A 17,399-nucleotide genomic window follows, 5' to 3' on the forward strand; every position below is an offset into this window, starting at 1 on the left:
GTTGGACTCTTGGGAAAAGCTTGGCACTCTATTGTACATTCTATCTCTGCATTTTTGGCTAAGGAAAGACCAGGGTTTTGCAGCACTGTTTGGGATCCATGTGGCTTTGTGTTTTGATGGTGTGTTTCTCTGAGTAATTGTAAGTTCATTAGTGTTATGTGTATCATTTTCAAGCTTCTTCTTCTGAATTTGAACAAATGAGTGATTAAGGTAGAATCTATAATTGTTATGCTCTGCCTTTGAATTTGTTTAAATTTTCATGTTTTCATCAGTTTAAGGAGAATTCTTGAGACTCTCTTGCTCTCCTTAGCTCCTCACCAGTCTGAGCTATCCATCTCACTCACTTTAAAGCATCGAAATGATTGCCTTCCTTGCCCCAATCGGAACTCTGTAGAAACTGTGTCTCATCCCCAAGCCCAAATTTGCCTTTCCCATTTTTTCAACAAAACCCTAAAAAACTCAAATCAAATCCTTTGCACTTAATACCTAGCCTAAAATCAGTTGCTAAATCAGTCATCTCCAGCCCCATTGAGTATCTTTCGCTGAGATTGACTCGGATAGAGCCCTCTCCTGTCCTCGTAGGGCTAGCTACAAGGCTGAGCGTGGTTTGATGTGGACCTAGAACCTTTTCTTTTCAGCCTGAGACAAATCTAGGCTCTAACAGAGGTTATTATTAAATCCTCTCAATTACCTAAAATACACTTATTAACAAAAAAGTGAGGAACATTTTGTTAATAAGTGTACTTAAAAAGAAGTGAGGAATATTAAAAGTTACGACGTTTAATATCAATTTTAAAAAAATATGAAATATAAATTTAAAAAAATATATTGAAAGAAACATTAATCATACAATCAACTCGTTGAAAAAATATTTTAAGTAAACAATAAATTAGAACTAGAATCAACTAGAACATCCCACTAACAAATAACCTAACAACTCACATAATATTTATAATATTAAATAGTAGAAAAAATAGACATGTCCAACACAGACTTGGACATGTCTATTATTTATGATTCATTGACTTGGACATGTCTGTATTATTTAGGATTCACATACTTGGACATGTTTGATTATTTAGGATCCATGTCTGTATTATTTGGAATTCACATGTATGGACATGCATGTATTATTTAGGATTCACAGACTTGGACATGTTTGTTTTATTTTAGATTCCACGATATTTGAAGCCCATCTAGTTTCATAAAGTTGGATTCCTTTAAGATGATCCATCTTCACTTGATTTGTTGCGAAGCAGCCACAAATTGTCAAATGCCAACATTATGACCAAGTTGACCATGTGAAATATTAATGTTTTGATTTTCATCCTTATGAGTATTGTGGTAAGCACATTCATCATTCAAATAGATGTTACAAAAACAAATTTCCTACAAGAACGAAGATTCACCTTGGACGGATCACTTCTTAGCAATGGTCTTTAGCAACTAAGAAGATATGTGAGTCATACCACATAATTTGTTCTCGAGTATTGATTATTATTGCAACAAAGGTTTCTTAATCTTCTCACCTTGTATTTGACAGAGGAGGAATTGATGGCCAGTTAGCAACTTCGAAGATTTATCAGGTGAGTCCGAGCCACAGCCTGAACCTGCTACCTGAGCGTACATCCAGAGACAACCATAACCAGATTCAGAGTTGTAGCTAGAGACAGAGTAATGCCCCATGAGCATGCCTTTACCAGGTGGCCTTCCTTAAACCACCACAAGTTGAGACCTCCCTTTTCAGGTTGAGGTTCTTCTTTTCTTTCTACAGGTTGAGACCTCCCTTTTCCACGATGAAGGTCTCCCTTTTCAGGACATTAGGAACACTTCCTCTCGAGGAAGACTTCAACTTCTAGCCAAATTTGGAATTGTTCCACGAACTACTTTGTGCTTTAGTTCAAGAGTTGGTGGTCAGCCTTAAACCACCACTGGTTGGGACTTTGAGTTCATCCACTTTTTGGTTTGTGGTTTTCTCTTAAACCACCATTTCAGAGAGCACATTCAGCCATTGGATGTCATACATTTTTGCATTTTAGCTCTCTTCTTAGACTCTCATATACACCCCTTCATATTAAGGGGAGAATTTTGGACACCGAATTTGTTAGGGTTATGGTGGATTTTGTAATCAATTACTAAAGTCCAAGAAGCCCTTGAAAATGAATCCAATTGTTTCAAAATTGTATTTATATGTACAATATTCTTAATACAAATTGAATCCATTTTTCCAATTGTCATTCCAACATAACATCTTCTAAAATAAAAACCAGTGTGTGCATGTGACATCTTTGAATATTTAAATCTTAAAATTTCTACATAAATGTTTAAACCCTATCCAACCTCCAAGGAGAAATACGCCACATATATATATATATATATATATATATATTATATTATATTATATATATATATATATATATATATATATATATATATATATATATATATATATAACTTTTTCCAAAAATATTTTTATAAAAATTCTTTATATTTCTTTTAAAAATCTCTTCTTACAAAAATTCCAAAATAATATTTTAAACAATTTTATATAATTTGAAGAAAATTGCTTGCTATTTTACCCAATAATTATTCATTAAAAATTAATAATATCTATTTATATTATTTAATTAAGAAATCTTATCTTAAAAAATGGAAAACATTTTCTCTTCTATTTTTTTGAAAAAAAAAAAACGAATAGAAAACAAAAATTATATTTTTAAACATTATTTATAATATTTAAATGTTATATAAAAATTAAAAATTGATAAACACAATATTTTTAATATTGTAAAGTTAAAAATCTTAGTTATATTTTTAAATTTTATATATGTTTTTAAATCAATATATGATTTGGCTTCACCTGCCAAGTTGTTAAGTTTCAAAAACTCTCTTAATCTCATGAATAAAATGAGGCAATAAACCATCATGAATAAAATAAGGCAATAAACCATAATACAGCTTATCAAAATCGGCTAACAAAACCTGTAATTTCCTGTTTTCATTTCAGCATCATACACTAAACTTAGTGCCTTTTCATTTTATACATAAATCTATTAAAATGAATAGACCAGTATAGACTATGAGGCCTACCACTTAGAAGAATACAAAAAATCCAGAGACACTTTTCCACACCAACGATATCAATACAAATGGTTAAATACTCATACAAATTATTTAAAAACAAATAAACTTATCAACAATTTTATACATATAAAAATTGATAAAAACACTCATCATAAATCATACCATATTAATTTAATAATAAAGTTAATGTTCTATTAGAATGAATTGCAAATCAAATCCCGTGATATGTGCTCCTTACCCATTGTCAAATTTAAATATAGGAAAATATGTAGTTGCGTTCATATACATTTTCTTTGAATGACAACCGTATGTTATGTTTTTAAAGGAAAAATTAAATAATATTTTAGGTTATGTTTTATGTTTTTATTCAAAGTAATTAAATAATATTTTGAATTTAAAAATAATAAATAATAAATGGTTTAGAAACATTGTAAAATTTAAATGTTTTTCATGGCAATTTATATAATTAATTAAAAATAATGAAAATAATATTTTTTTATAAGTAAAATGTATAACTTAGCTCAATTGATTTTATTCATTTGCATTTTTGTTATTGGAAAGTCAAGAGTTTAATTTTTTTGATCTAGTAGCACTTTTGTTATTGATAAGTTCAGAGTTCAATTCTTTAAACATTTTACGGGCGTGCTCTATAAATTACATAGAAAAAAAGGAAGAAAAAAGAAAAGTAAAAGATATGAGATTAAAATTATATGTATTTGAAAACATATCATCTAGTATTATAGTCTTGATAATGATATGAATAAATATTGGATTTCTTGCGAATAATATTTAATTCTCAAAATTGGATTTTTTGTAAATAATATTCAAAGTCCTTTTTGGTCCTTTGCAATATCTAAAAATGTTTCTGCTTAAGACCGAGAATCTTTTCTTCAAATACAAAAAAGAGATAATTTCTAGTGTGATTTTATTTAAATAAGAGTGTTGAGTCAACTCATATTAAGTGATGATGATCAACTTTATTTATCATCAATTTTACTATTTAAGTAAAGTCTATTTAGTCAGTTTATATAGACCTCTTACATGTCCAGATTATTGACAAATGTATGGAAACTAAAAACTTTGTCGTTGTATAAGTTTTTTTTTTTCGTTTTTAAGAAAACTATCTCATATAAAGCGTCTCAAAAAAAACAAAAAGGAGACATTCATCATGGAAGATTTATCCTTACTATTGTCAACCCTTTATGAAGGGCTTGTGAAAATATTTTGTAACACTGTCACCTATCTTCTTAGTAACTTGTCATGTAACAACAAAAAATTGTAATTGGCTACATTCTCTTTCAATGGAAAATATGAAAAGAAGCTCAAGGCTTAGAATTTATGCATAGTTGTTTGAACCCTTGCCTAACTCACTCTGGATGTTGAAAGAGTGATTTTCCTATAGGAAGAGAACAATCCCTCCATCACAACCACCTCTAGACAAAGTTGCCTCATCAAAATATGCCATATATAAATATTATTTTTTTATAATTTTTTTTAAAATTTTAATATATATATAAATATATATATATAATTTAAATACTTGCTATTTTGCCTAATACTTATTTATTAGACATTAATAAAATTCATTTATATTACTTTATTTAAAAAATCTTATCTTAAAAAAAAGCATTTGCTCCTCTAAAAACCAAAACCATAATTTATGGTCAAAATAGAAAACAAAAATTAGAAATTGTAACTTTTAAATAATATATATATATATATCAAAAATTGTAAAGACAATAATTTTTTAATATTTTAAAATTAAAAAATATTATATATATATATATATATATATAATCTAGCTTCAACACGCCAAGAGATGTCGTTTTAATCACTCTCATAACCCCATGAATCAAAGGAGGCAATAAATCTCACTGGTAATACAACTCAAAACATGACAATCTTAAAAAGGTCAGCATCTAATTAGAATATTTCACAGAAAATAAAAATCTGTTTGACAAAACTTGTGATTCATGTTTCGTAATGTATTCAAATTGAACATTAAGTCGTTAGCAAATATTAAATATTCAAGAAATTCTATGAATGATTCTATCTTTTTCCATGATAGACAATATCAATACAAATAGCCACATACTCAGAAATTACTTCAAAATATAATCATATCAATAAAAGTATAAAACTTGAATTTCTTTTTTATTATTATTTAATTTAAGAAAAAGGTATATAGTGCAACATATTTCAGGATTATACTTACATATATCATTAAATCCTCTCAATTACCTAAAATGCAATTTTTAACAAAATATTCCTCACTTCACATTATAGAGTTACCACTTTCAATACAATTTAAAAAAAATATTAAATGGTAGATCTTAGATTTTTCTGATATTCCTCACTTTACATTCAGAGCTATTACTACTTTTAATATGAATTCTAAAAAATATTAAATACCATATCTTACACTTTTGTGATATTCTTTACTTCACATTACAAAGCTACCACTTTTAATATAAATTTAAAAAATATTAAATACTAAATTTTAGACTTTAGACTTTTATGATCCATTTTCAAATAAACAATAAATCATCTCACTAACAAATAACCCAATAATTCACACAATATTTATAATATTAAACACTGGAAAACAAAGCCTTTCATGAATTTAGAGAGATCTAATTTCTACACATCAAATGTGACAGATTTTCAACTTTAATAACAGATTACTGATTGGACGAGATGAATTTTTTTTCGGTTCATACTGCAAAGACGAAAGGCTGAGATTTGAATACAATCTTCTACCTGCTCTGCCAGTGCAGTGATTTCAGTCGGTTTAACGTAATTTGCATCTGCGTAGTGAAGCAGATTTCGAAGAATTCTTGCTGCATGAATACCCTTAACGGCGTCGTTCAGCATGGAGATGAGGCTTGCCATTACATTCGGGTGACGGTGCACCTTAATGCTCATCATTTTTTCACAGTTAGGCTCCGACTCCAGCGAAAGAAGACCCAGGGCTTCTCCTGCCGTCTTCACAAGTTTCTCCTTTTCATCATTATTATTAATTCTCTCCATGAAAAACAAAGAGCAGAGCTTACGCAGAATTCCGCCGATACGGCCAATTCTTTCACGGCCCTTGTGTTCGTGAGCAAGATTTGTTAACGTCTCGATCGCCAGGATTCGCAGATCATCTCTTTCTGTGCACTGAAGAACGTTTCTGAGATTGCTTATGGCGAAGACAATCTTCAACATCCTTTTCCTCAGGTCCTTCCCGGTCGACCCTGTAGTGCTGGCCAGAGTTTTCACGATCTGCAGAGCGAGCTCTTCCACCTCGGTTGCGAAGGGGATCTTGTTATCCCTCTCGATTTCCAGTTGGAAGGCGTTGGGTTCGAATTGAAGGTCGCTGGGTTCTAAGTCTGTGAGTGAGATAATTTTAGGTATTAGCCCTCTGCTGATGTTGATTTTATGGCGGTTGGAGCGCTCTTCTGCCAGCTTTTTCACTATGGTCAGCCCCAGCAAAAGAAAGCCTCCTTCATTTGAGTCGTTTGAGTACAGCAGAGTGGCTACGGATTCCATCGACCCAGTGATGGCCGTCACCCGAATGCAATGCCGCTTGTTCTCCACCAATTTGGAGATGATCTCTGCAGCCGCTTTTCGAATCTCCTTCTCGTCCACGTTCTTGAAATTCAGCATGTCGATAAGCCTCTCCACCACATCCTTCATGGTTCCGATTGCCCTCAAAGTTCTTTCTGCAAATTGCTCATTTCTCGCAAGCGCGGACAGTACTCGAGCACCCGTCAGCTGCCCGTCCGCGCTGCTGGACTGAAGCAACTCCACACTGTAGGACACAAATTCCATCTTCGAAGCGTCGAAAATGTTACCTTTGACGCACCGCGAATATGTATCATACAGAAAACGTCTGACAGTGTGGAGCTCAGGCTTGTCGAAGTTGAATCCATAAGCATTGTTCACCTCCTCCAGCAATTTCTTCGCACTGATCTTCCAGTAGGTCTTCTCCAACAGAAACAGAAACGCTTCGGCCAGAGACAGGGCGTACAAAATTATGACAGCCGATTTCAGATTCATGATATCCCTACCCATTGAACCTACGATGTAGTTATGCCTTAGTAGCCGATAGAGAGACAAACCCACGATTGTCGAAGCGGACAACAATTGCAGGCAGTAGAGAAAACTGACCATTGACATTGAACAACATCTCTTCTGAGAATCATGATGATCAGAATCTTCTTCTTCACTGTTTTCTGAGCTCCAGCATCCGAAGATCTTAATTGAGATGGAGTAGCAGGTATTATAGAAGCCGTTACCTACCCGTCTAGCTTCCTCGCTGAGCGTTTCCATGGATTTTAGCGTGTTCTCATGGTGCCACACCACCTCTTGGCTTCGGCTGAAGATCCGAACACCTTCTGTGAACAATATTATAGTGACGCACCATGAGAACACGCCAACTTTCCGAGCCCGCTGGCTACCTTCTCCAGAAAGGCAAGCTTAAAGGCAAACCAAGTTATTTTATTCTCTGGGATTGCCGCGGTGTCTCTGGGCATGACATCCAGAAGTACCTGTGTTTCTGTTACAGGTACAATCCTATGACCGGCTGTGGGATTCTCCATAATATCGCGAAACACAGGAGAGAGGAATTTAATTTGTGCTAATATTTATATGCCGTAGCCTAACTCAACTCAGGATTTTAGGTACAAAGGTTTTAAGCCAATATTTATTGATGCCTTGAAATAACACCCAAAAAAACACCTTAATGCTTTGCAAGGCGAGGAAATGGCAAAGAAATGTATGGAGGGATCCGAACGGCAAGTACAGAAGTGAGGGAAGGAAATTGCAAGGCAATGGCAAAGAAATGTGTGTATTGACTTCTCCAAAGAAATGAGGGGAAATTTCACTTCCGGAGATTAGGAGTAGGGGGAGTAGCGTGCTTCCATGCTTGAGCTAGCAATGGGAAAATTTCAACAAAAAGTTACTGGAATTATTTTTTTCTACCCATCCCTTTTGTCTGTGGGGCCCGGCCCACCACAACTTCGTCGAAAGGTCGTTTGATCGGAGTAACTCTCAATGGGAAAATTTCGATAAAGTTATTGAAAAATTTAACCCATGGCCCAACCCACTACAACTTCATCGAAAGGTCGCTTGTCATCTCCAAGATTTCACTACCCGCCGTTGATATGATTGATTTTACTACGGATTTTATTTTTTTCGTTGTTTAAAATTTGGTTTTATCTTCCAAGAAAGTTATCGAAAAAATTTCGACGCTGACCTTTCAACTCTTTGGCCTGAACTCACCTGTCACGCCCCAAGGCCTACGATAGTCTTCCAATCGTGTCCGGCGAGGTGCGGCACCACCGTGTACTTTCTTTTTACCAATACTTGCACATATGGACTACGCCTTTCCACATTAACATACTTAGTTTGTGTTTCGCAACCAAGTAAAATGCATTAACCTTTATACTTAATGAAGCCCATACTCATTCATTATCCATTATGCAATTAACCAAGATAATAACAATTGCACACAAGTATAAAGGGAGGGGCAACTCCCGAACAAGTCTGCCCGATAACAATATATTATGAAAATCTTCAATAATACATCATACAAGTGTGCCTGGCAGAATCCAAGGCCAACACTTAGAAATATTTACAATCAAGGCAAGACAGCCTTTACAACCATATGCCAACCTCACTCGGTAGGAGGGTGCTCACCCGAGACACCAGAACTCCTCCAACTCAGTTCTGCACAAAACTGTCTTCAAATCACCCTTCGTTAACCCACGTCAGGTTTCGGTAAAATCTGCGCACTTTTACCCTTCAGTGCATGAGTTATGCGTAGTTCAACTGCGCCCTTTTTACCCCTGCTCCAAGTCGTAGAAGAGAGAAGTGTGTTGATCGAATTGATGTCCAAATGAAGCTCTGCGCCATCCAATATATACGCTTGCTTGCCATTTGGTGAGGGGGTGTCAAGCCATTAGGCTGACCCCATAAAAGCGTTTCGCAAGCCCCTGCTTAATATTTTGTAAGTCGGCCTTTGCCCATGGGCAAAGCCTCCCCTACGCCAAGTATAAGGCTTTGGCCTTCTTTCATTTCGCATTATTTTTCCAAGTGTTCCATCGCACTTGTTTTTTGTTCGTCGCAGGCCCGGAACCGCCGTTCACCACCGCCCGCTCGTCGCATGGGTCGCCCGCCCATCGTGCACGGGTCGCCCGCCCATCGTGCACGGGTTGCCCGCCGGGACGCCCGCCCATCGTGTAGCCATGCCCGCTCGTCGCACCTGTCAACTCGCCGCGTCTGTCCGTCGTGTATGCCAGCTCGTCGGGTGACTCGCGTCCGCTTCGCTGCATCGCCAACTCGCCGGGTGACCGCGCCCGCCCGTCGTGCACGGGGCGCCCGCCCGCCGTCGTGCGTGCCTACCTGGGTCGTTTCCACCGTTCAACTGCCGTGTGAAGGGGCGCTCGCCCATCGCGTTCTTGCCCAAGTCGCGAGGGCCTTACATCCTCCTCCACCCGGAATCGTTGTCGTCCTCGACAACACACCATCCTGGCAGCTCTCTACCGAGATCGTCATCACCCATGATGTAGACTCCTCCATATAAGGCAAACATCCCTGCAACATATATAAGGCTCCATCTCCATCATGTAACACCTTAGTGACCAAATTGTCACCAAGACCACCATACCAAGCCATCATGTGCACTTCTGTTATGATACTCCAGCATAATGTCAACACATCTCTGTACACTTCGCGATCCCATGTCTGAACTAGTTGGGTAGCTAATCCAACCATCACGCCCAATCCATGAGAGTGAACATCCTCATGTCCTCATCAACTGTTTCTCAAACATCAGCCACATCCTCGACTCATCAAGAATCTGCAAACCATGTTCAGGTCCATGGAAACCCCATCCATCTGCAACATGTCATGATGCTTGATGCCAAGCCATCCCTGCATCATCAATCATACCTGCTCAAACATGTTTAAGGGCTCACTGCCATGAGCAGCTAACAATGAGCCCCATCTTCTATGTCATCTAAGAAGATGTGGAGGGGGAAGAGCCTGAAGGCTCTCCCTCACTAATCAGCTCAATCCATCTATCAGGATCCTCAACCTCCATCCTTTGTAGATATGCCTCCCGATCTTCCTTCTGGATATTCGGCCTCACATATACCTCATCAACATCATCATCATCCTCCACTAACTCTAGCCTTCTTGATAAGTCCAAGATGCTATCTGAAAGTGATCTAATGACCAATGACTGCTCCACAAGCTTTGTCTCAACAGTGGACAACCGCTTGTTCACTTTCTCCATATCCTCCATTTGCATTCCTCCTAATTTATGATCAGGTTTTGTCACACCAATGGTTGGAACACCAATGGGTACATCTTCCCTTCCATCATAAATGAAGAGTTTCCTCAAATGTGGTACAACCATAGCCTCGAATTGTTTCATGAATTCCATCCCCAATACAGCTTCATATTCATCAATCCGCACTATAGTGAAGTACACTTTTCCGGTCCATTCACCAAGTGTAGTGTCCACCTTTTCAGCTATACCAAGAATTCCCATAGGAGGAGAATTCACTGTCTTCATTTGTGCCTTCACCGGTACAAATTTCAGCCCAATCCTTCTCGCAGTATCTTCACTCATGAAGTTGTGTGAAGCCCCACTATCCACCATAGTGAGTACATCAGCACCTCCAACCTTCATCTGAACATACTCCAACCTGTTCCTTTCCGGATCTCTTCTTTCACAACCTTCATCAATCCCTGTCTTTGAAGTAGCACTCGGGCTCCCTTCACTTGCAGCTTCATCATGAAGATCATCAGTAGAAGAGACTTCTACTACTAAGTGTTCTTGTGTTCGTGAGGTTCCTTCCCCACTTCCTTCTTTTTGTTTTTCCTTAGATTCGATTTCCCCCTTCAAGACCTTGAGTTGTCTTTCAAGGGCTAAGCAATCCTTCTTCTTTCGATTCAATGCATGTCTTAATCCTAGTCCTTTGAATTCTGCTTCAAGTAAGATTCCTTCCTTTGCAAGTTGAAGGGCTTCTTCCTCATTCAGGTCCGAGGCCCCTTTTTCTATCAAGGCACGAAGAGCACTCCTTGTTTCGGACAACCTTTTGCCACAATCTGCAAATCCTTGTCTTAATTTCTTTGACTCTTCAAGTATTTCTTCTTCAAATTCTTCAATGGTAGCATAACCCAATTTCTCCAAGATAGACATCTTCACCAAGTCACCTGCAATAGAACCAACCCTTGTTTCACTTTGTGTGAAACGGTTTCCTTCACCTGCAAGAACCTGTCAACTGCCAAATTCCAAGTGTGTGAGCAACCCTGCTCACCAGCTCTAGACCGAGCTCTGATATGCTTCAACACCTGAACCTTATCCAAACCTTTACGAGCAACCTTGCTCTGATACCACCTGTCACGCCCCCAGGCCTACGGTAGTCTTCCAACCGTGTCCGGCGAGGTGCGGCACCACCGTGTACTTTCTTTTTACCAATACTTGCACACATGGACTACGCCTTTCCACATTAACATACTTAGTTTGTGTTTCGCAACCAAGTAAAATGCATTAACCTTTATACTTAATGAAGCCCATACTCATTCATTATCCAATATGCAATTAACCAAGACAATAACAATTGCACACAAGTATAAAGGGAGGGGCAACTCCCGAACAAGTCTGCCCGATAACAATATATTATGAAAATCTTCAATAATACATCATACAAGTGTGCCTGGCAGAATCCAAGGCCAACACTTAGAAATATTTACAATCAAGGCAAGACAGCCTTTACAACCATATGCCAACCTCACTCGGTAGGAGGGTGCTCACCCGAGACACCAGAACTCCTCCAACTCGGTTCTGCACAAAACTGCCTTCAAATCACCCTTCGTTAACCCACGTCAGGCTCCGGTAAAATCTGCGCACTTTTACCCTTCAGCGCATGAGTTATGCGCAGTTCAACTGCGCCCTTTTTACCCCTGCTCCAAGTCGTAGAAGAGAGAAGTGCGTTGATCGAATTGTTGTCCAAATGAAGCTCTGCGCCATCCAATATATACGCTTGCTTGCCATTTGGTGAAGGGGTGTCAAGCCATTAGGCCGACCCCTTAAAATCGTTTTACAAGCCCCTGCCTTAATATTTTGTAAGTCGGCCTTTGCCCATGGGCAAAGCCTCCCCTACGCCAAGTATAAGGCTTCGGCCTTCTTTCATTTCGCATTATTTTTCCAAGTGTTCCGTCGCACTTGTTTGCTGTTCGTCGCATTGTTCGTCGCAGGCCCGGAACCGTCGTTCACCACCGCCCGCTCGTCGCACGGGTCGCCCGCCCATCGTGCACGGGTCGCCCATCGGGACGCCCGCCCATCGTGCAGCGATGCCCGCTCGTCGCACCTGTCAACTTGCTGCGCCTGTCCGTCGTGTACGCCAGCTCGTCGGGTGACTCGCGTCCGCTTCACCGCATCGCCAACTCGCCGGGTGACAGCGCCCGCCCGTCGTGCAAGGGGCGCCCGCCCATCGTGCAAGGGCGCCCGCCCGCCGTCGTGCGTGCCTACCCGGGTCGTTTCCACCGTTCAACCGCCGTGTGAAGGGGCGCTCGCCTGTCGCGTTCTTGCCCAAGTCGCGAGGGCCTTACACCACCACTCCCTGGTCGAAAGGTCGGTTGTCATCTCCAACAGGGTTTTTTTATGAGAGTCCCTGTCGTAATAAGGTGAATCAATGTAACACGTCAACTAAATTTTAATTCAAATTTAAAAAAATATTATATATATATAGATATATATATTATTAAAAAATATATCTGAAGAAAAAATTTAAAATATATCTGGAAAAAGAAAAAATTAAATAAATAAATAAATTTCAATTTTTAAAACCACTATGCCATTCCAAACCTTACTTGGTAGTCTATTCATTGAAAAAACCATACATGATGTCATCATGGTGGTAGATATACTTGTAATATTTGTACTTACTCATTATTTTTTCAAGCATGAATAAATATGCATAAAATCTTTATGGGTAAGTATTCTATACAAAATATTTTATAATGTGATTCCGGTTCATTATGATCATAATTTGTACAATATTATTATGGTATTATTAAGGGATACATAATCTCCCTCATAAATTAATATTTTTAAAATCATGGAATGACGTTTTAGGAGCTTTTACAAGAATCAATCATTATTAAAATTAATGGAAAGTTTTTTTATTTATTGTTAAAATTTGACCATTAAAAAAAGAATATTATATAATTAGACTAAACTACCATCTCTTTTCTTTATAGGTTCTTCAGTTATCTTGTGTATAGAAATAAGTTGTACAAAATGTTTATTCATCATCTTTCCTTGCATCAAGTCATGCATTTTATAGTTTTATGATGGTTCCAAGTAATATGTAAAAATTAAATAATCATAATAATAAAATAGACAAATTTACTTCTTTTAAAATGATTTTTTTCTAATTAAACTAAGATTTGATTGAAAATTATAATTTCACTTAATTAACAAAATTGTTAACTATAAAATATTATATTTAAAAAATTACATCATTTTAATTTTTTACTTTATTTTAAAATTGGAAAAAAGTATATCTTATTATTAAAAAAAAAAAAATCTTATCTATTAACTAAAAAAGAAAAAGAAAACCAAACAAATTAAATTTATCTATTTATTAAGACACATTTTTATAAATAGATTATATTGATTTCAAAACTTAAATCACACTTAAAATTCTAGCAAAAAAAAATATGAAAATAAAATTATATAAACTAATTAGAATTAAAATTAAAGGTTAGAATTTTAAGATTTACTAGAATTAATTTTAATTTAATTTAATTATAAGCTTGTAAAATAAAATCAATTAAAATTAAAATTAAAATTAATTATGGAATTTCATTTTGGAATGTGATAGTTTTAAAGATATCAGAAACATCCTTTCTTTGACATTATATTTTCTATAAAAACATTATTAAAAAATAAATAAACTCTACATTAATTTAAATAATAAAAAAATTAAATTACATAAAACAGAAAACAGAAAAGAAATCACAGATCTATTGAATCACAGAGGAAAGAATGAATTAACGTGATGTGACGTGAGGATGAGTGCATTGACTTGACTTGAGTTGAAAGAAAGCGGAGGAATTTTCCATAAAGAAAAGAAAAGTTGAGACACAAGTCTTCTTTTCGTACTCCGAAGCGGAAGCTGTCCCACGATCTGTCTCTGTTGACTTGAATGTGGTATTGTGATAAACCCTCAGTTGGAAAGAGAGAGATACTGTAAAGAGACCCCGTATTGACTTTATTTGATTCGGCATCCTCCCAATTCTCCGAATATTTCCTTGTGGCAAGATATATTTTGTGAGAACAATTTTTTTATTAAAATCTGGTAAATAAAATTTCAAAAAATCAGAATGTTGAGTTTTATTTGATTTATTTTTTATGGTGGAAATAGATTTAGCACCATCAAGAACTTTGAGGTACCCAAAATCCTGAAGTTTGATAATTGTAGTTTACATTTTCAAAAAAATTTGCCAGATTTTATCATAATGTTAGGAATTTCCATTGTTTTCCAAAATAATTTGTATATTTTTTTTTACTACTTTCAAGATATATGACAATTGATTTGTCAATTTATTTTGATTTCTATTAATATATATATATATATATGTTTTTTCACTACTTTCAAGATATATGGCAATTGATCTTTTGTCCATTTATTTTGATTTCTATATATATATATATATATATATATATATATATTATGAAGATAATGAATATTAATTTCTTGTATGTTACATACAATGTACAACTTATTAATGATGGAATTGCATGAATGACCTAGATGCATAACAATCATTCTTTCCAAACACTCAAAATAGGTGTTGTCAAAGAGGCCACAATTTTACCTAGATGTTACAATTTTCCGGTGAATAAAATTCAAGAAATCTAATCGTGGGAGTGTTTGAATGTTTTTTTTACTTTAATATTTTTATATTAAATTAAATTTTAAAAATAAAAATATTAATGTTAATATGGTTTAACATCTATTAAGATTAATATTGTTTATGGAACCTTGAGTAAGAAAGTAAGTGATTAACTAACACTTTTTAATATTTTATTTTTGTGATTAAAAAGAAGGGAGAGAAGTATTATGAGATCACTCTAGTTTTGTTGACTTAACAAGTTAACAAGGTGGGTAGTGTAACGCCCTGCGGTTCATACCGGGCGCGCGCTCCTCCAACTCGCAAAAATGACTAAGTGTTGGTCACCATCGCATAAGAGGCGCGCGAGTAATATGACTTGTGGCGGTTATATATGCGATGGATGGGTGAGCGATGAGCGTAACCAAACTTAGGGCGAGCCGACGGTGGAGAAACTAAGTGAGGGGCGTTCATCGTTATATTTTGTAGCGTCGGCCAGGAGACAACGCACAAGCTAGTGTGCGTATAAACATGGCGACCTGCGGTTCATTTGAGCATCAACCGATCGGACATCGCTCTTCGTCGCACAAGGTAGTGCGCACTTGGAGAAGGCGCAGTTTACCGCAGCTCGGGTGGATGAGCCCGCCGAGCCGGGCGAGGGTCGTGTAGAGGATCCGGTGGCGCATACGGGTATCGCACTTGGTTTGGGTTGTGGCGTGGGCGAAGGTCGTGCACGGGTGTGCCCGCCCGCCCAACGCCGAGTTGTGCGGTCTTGTGTTATTATATCTTGTTGTGTGTTGGCGGTGGGTTCGTGCACGGGTGCGCCCGCCCGCCCAACGACACAAGAGGTGTATGTTATATGTTGTAAGTTGTATTTTGGTGGAGTCTTGGCAGACCGCCGTGCGCTCTTGCACGGGCGGGCGCCCTCCCGTTTATGGAACGCCGGTTGAGCGCGGCTCCCGGTCATGTAACTTCGCATATATAATAAAAGATTGATTATTATTATTATTGCCGAGTTGATTTTATTATTGTATATTGTTAATGGTTTCCGCACATTAATAATATGAATTCATGTGTATTATGAATTGTTAAGGCGTAGTTCGTAAAGTTTATTAACGATGGAACATCTTAATAACTTAGGCGGTGCCGCACCCGGCCAATTTAACGAAAAAAGAATTGGGGGCGTGACAGGTGGTATCAGAGCAAAGGTTGCTCGTGACGAAGGTGAAATGGTGAAGCCTGATAGAGAAGGGTTTCTCATGGCAGGTTAAGCTGATGCAGATAAGGTTATGGAGAAATCATGGATGAACAGTCTAGGTTTCGTAGACTTGATGGTTCATGGCAAGACCATTCAAGCTCTGGTGGAAACGGGTGCCACACATAACTTTATGACGACACGGTTAGCAAAAGAGGCTGGACTGACGATCACCCCATCGAATATGGAGGTCAAGGCAGTGAACTCTAGAGCTAAGGTGGCGGGTTTGGTACACGATGTACCTGTGCAGATAAAAGACTGGAAAGGTCAGTTGGACTTCACGGTGATGGAGATGAACGACTTTGATATGATACTCGGACAGGATTTCTTGAAGGGCAACAAGGCTATTGTTGTCCCCTTCTATGATGAGGTGGTGTTGGTTGGACAGTCACAAACTTGGACTTTGCCCACTCATAGGCAAAGAAGGGAAGTCAAGGTGCAGCATGTTTCGGCACTGAGTTTGGAGAAGGCTATGAAGGATTCAAATATGGAGACATATGCGGTGATGTTCAAGGATGTTGAAGGTGATGGAGTGGGGACGCCTGTTCCAGCTGAGATATCTGATGTGCTTACCAAGTATGCGGATTTGATGCCTGATGAGCTTCCGAAGAAACTCCCACCAAGGCGTGCAGTGGACCATATCATTGAGCTTGAGCCAGGAAAGCAACCCCCGGCTAAAGCACCTTATCGATTGTCAGGGCCTAAGTTGGAGGAATTGAAATGCTAGTTAAAGGAGTTAACTGAGGCAGGTTTCATTAGACCTTCAAGGTCCCCTTATGGAGCTCCGGTATTGTTCCAACGGAAGAAGGATTCGAATGAGCTACGAATGTGCTGTGATTACCGTGCATTGAACAAGCAGACGGTAAGGAACAGGTATCCTTTGCCATTGGCTGCTGATTGCTTTGACAAGCTTGCGAAAGCCCGAGTGTTTTCCAAGCTGGACTTGAGGCATGGGTATTATCAGGTGCGGATAGCTGAAGGAGACGAGAAGAAGACCACGATAGTAACAAGGTATGGTAGCTTTGAGTTCCTTGTTATGCCATTCGGGTTGTGCAATGCTCCTGCTACGTTTTTCACTTTGATGAACGATGTTCTACGACCATACTTGGATTCGTTCGTAGTAGTATACTTGGACGATATAGTGGTGTTCAGTGACAACATGGAG

At 37.6% G+C, this 17,399-nt stretch overlaps 1 protein-coding gene across 1 annotated transcript; it reads right to left on the bottom strand.

Annotated features, from left to right (window-relative positions):
* Positions 1–5,754: 5,754 nt before the first annotated feature.
* Positions 5,755–7,398, bottom strand: LOC149196700 (uncharacterized). Its single transcript, XM_089408393.1, has one exon. The coding sequence runs from the start codon at positions 7,396–7,398 to the stop codon at positions 5,755–5,757; it is 1,644 nt and encodes a 547-aa protein (XP_089264519.1).
* Between the last annotated feature and the right edge of the window lie 10,001 nt (positions 7,399–17,399).

This window comes from Pinus tabuliformis, chromosome 2_2, assembly GCF_031772625.1.
Source record: "Pinus tabuliformis cultivar Carrire ecotype Pingquan chromosome 2_2, CPIR1, whole genome shotgun sequence".
NCBI lineage: Eukaryota > Viridiplantae > Streptophyta > Pinopsida > Pinales > Pinaceae > Pinus > Pinus tabuliformis.

Bases quoted from the DNA above. Each gene is read 5' to 3' on its own strand.
- LOC149196700 (XM_089408393.1), bottom strand. From the start codon at position 7,398: ATGGAAACGCTCAGCGAGGAAGCTAGACGGGTAGGTAACGGCTTCTAT.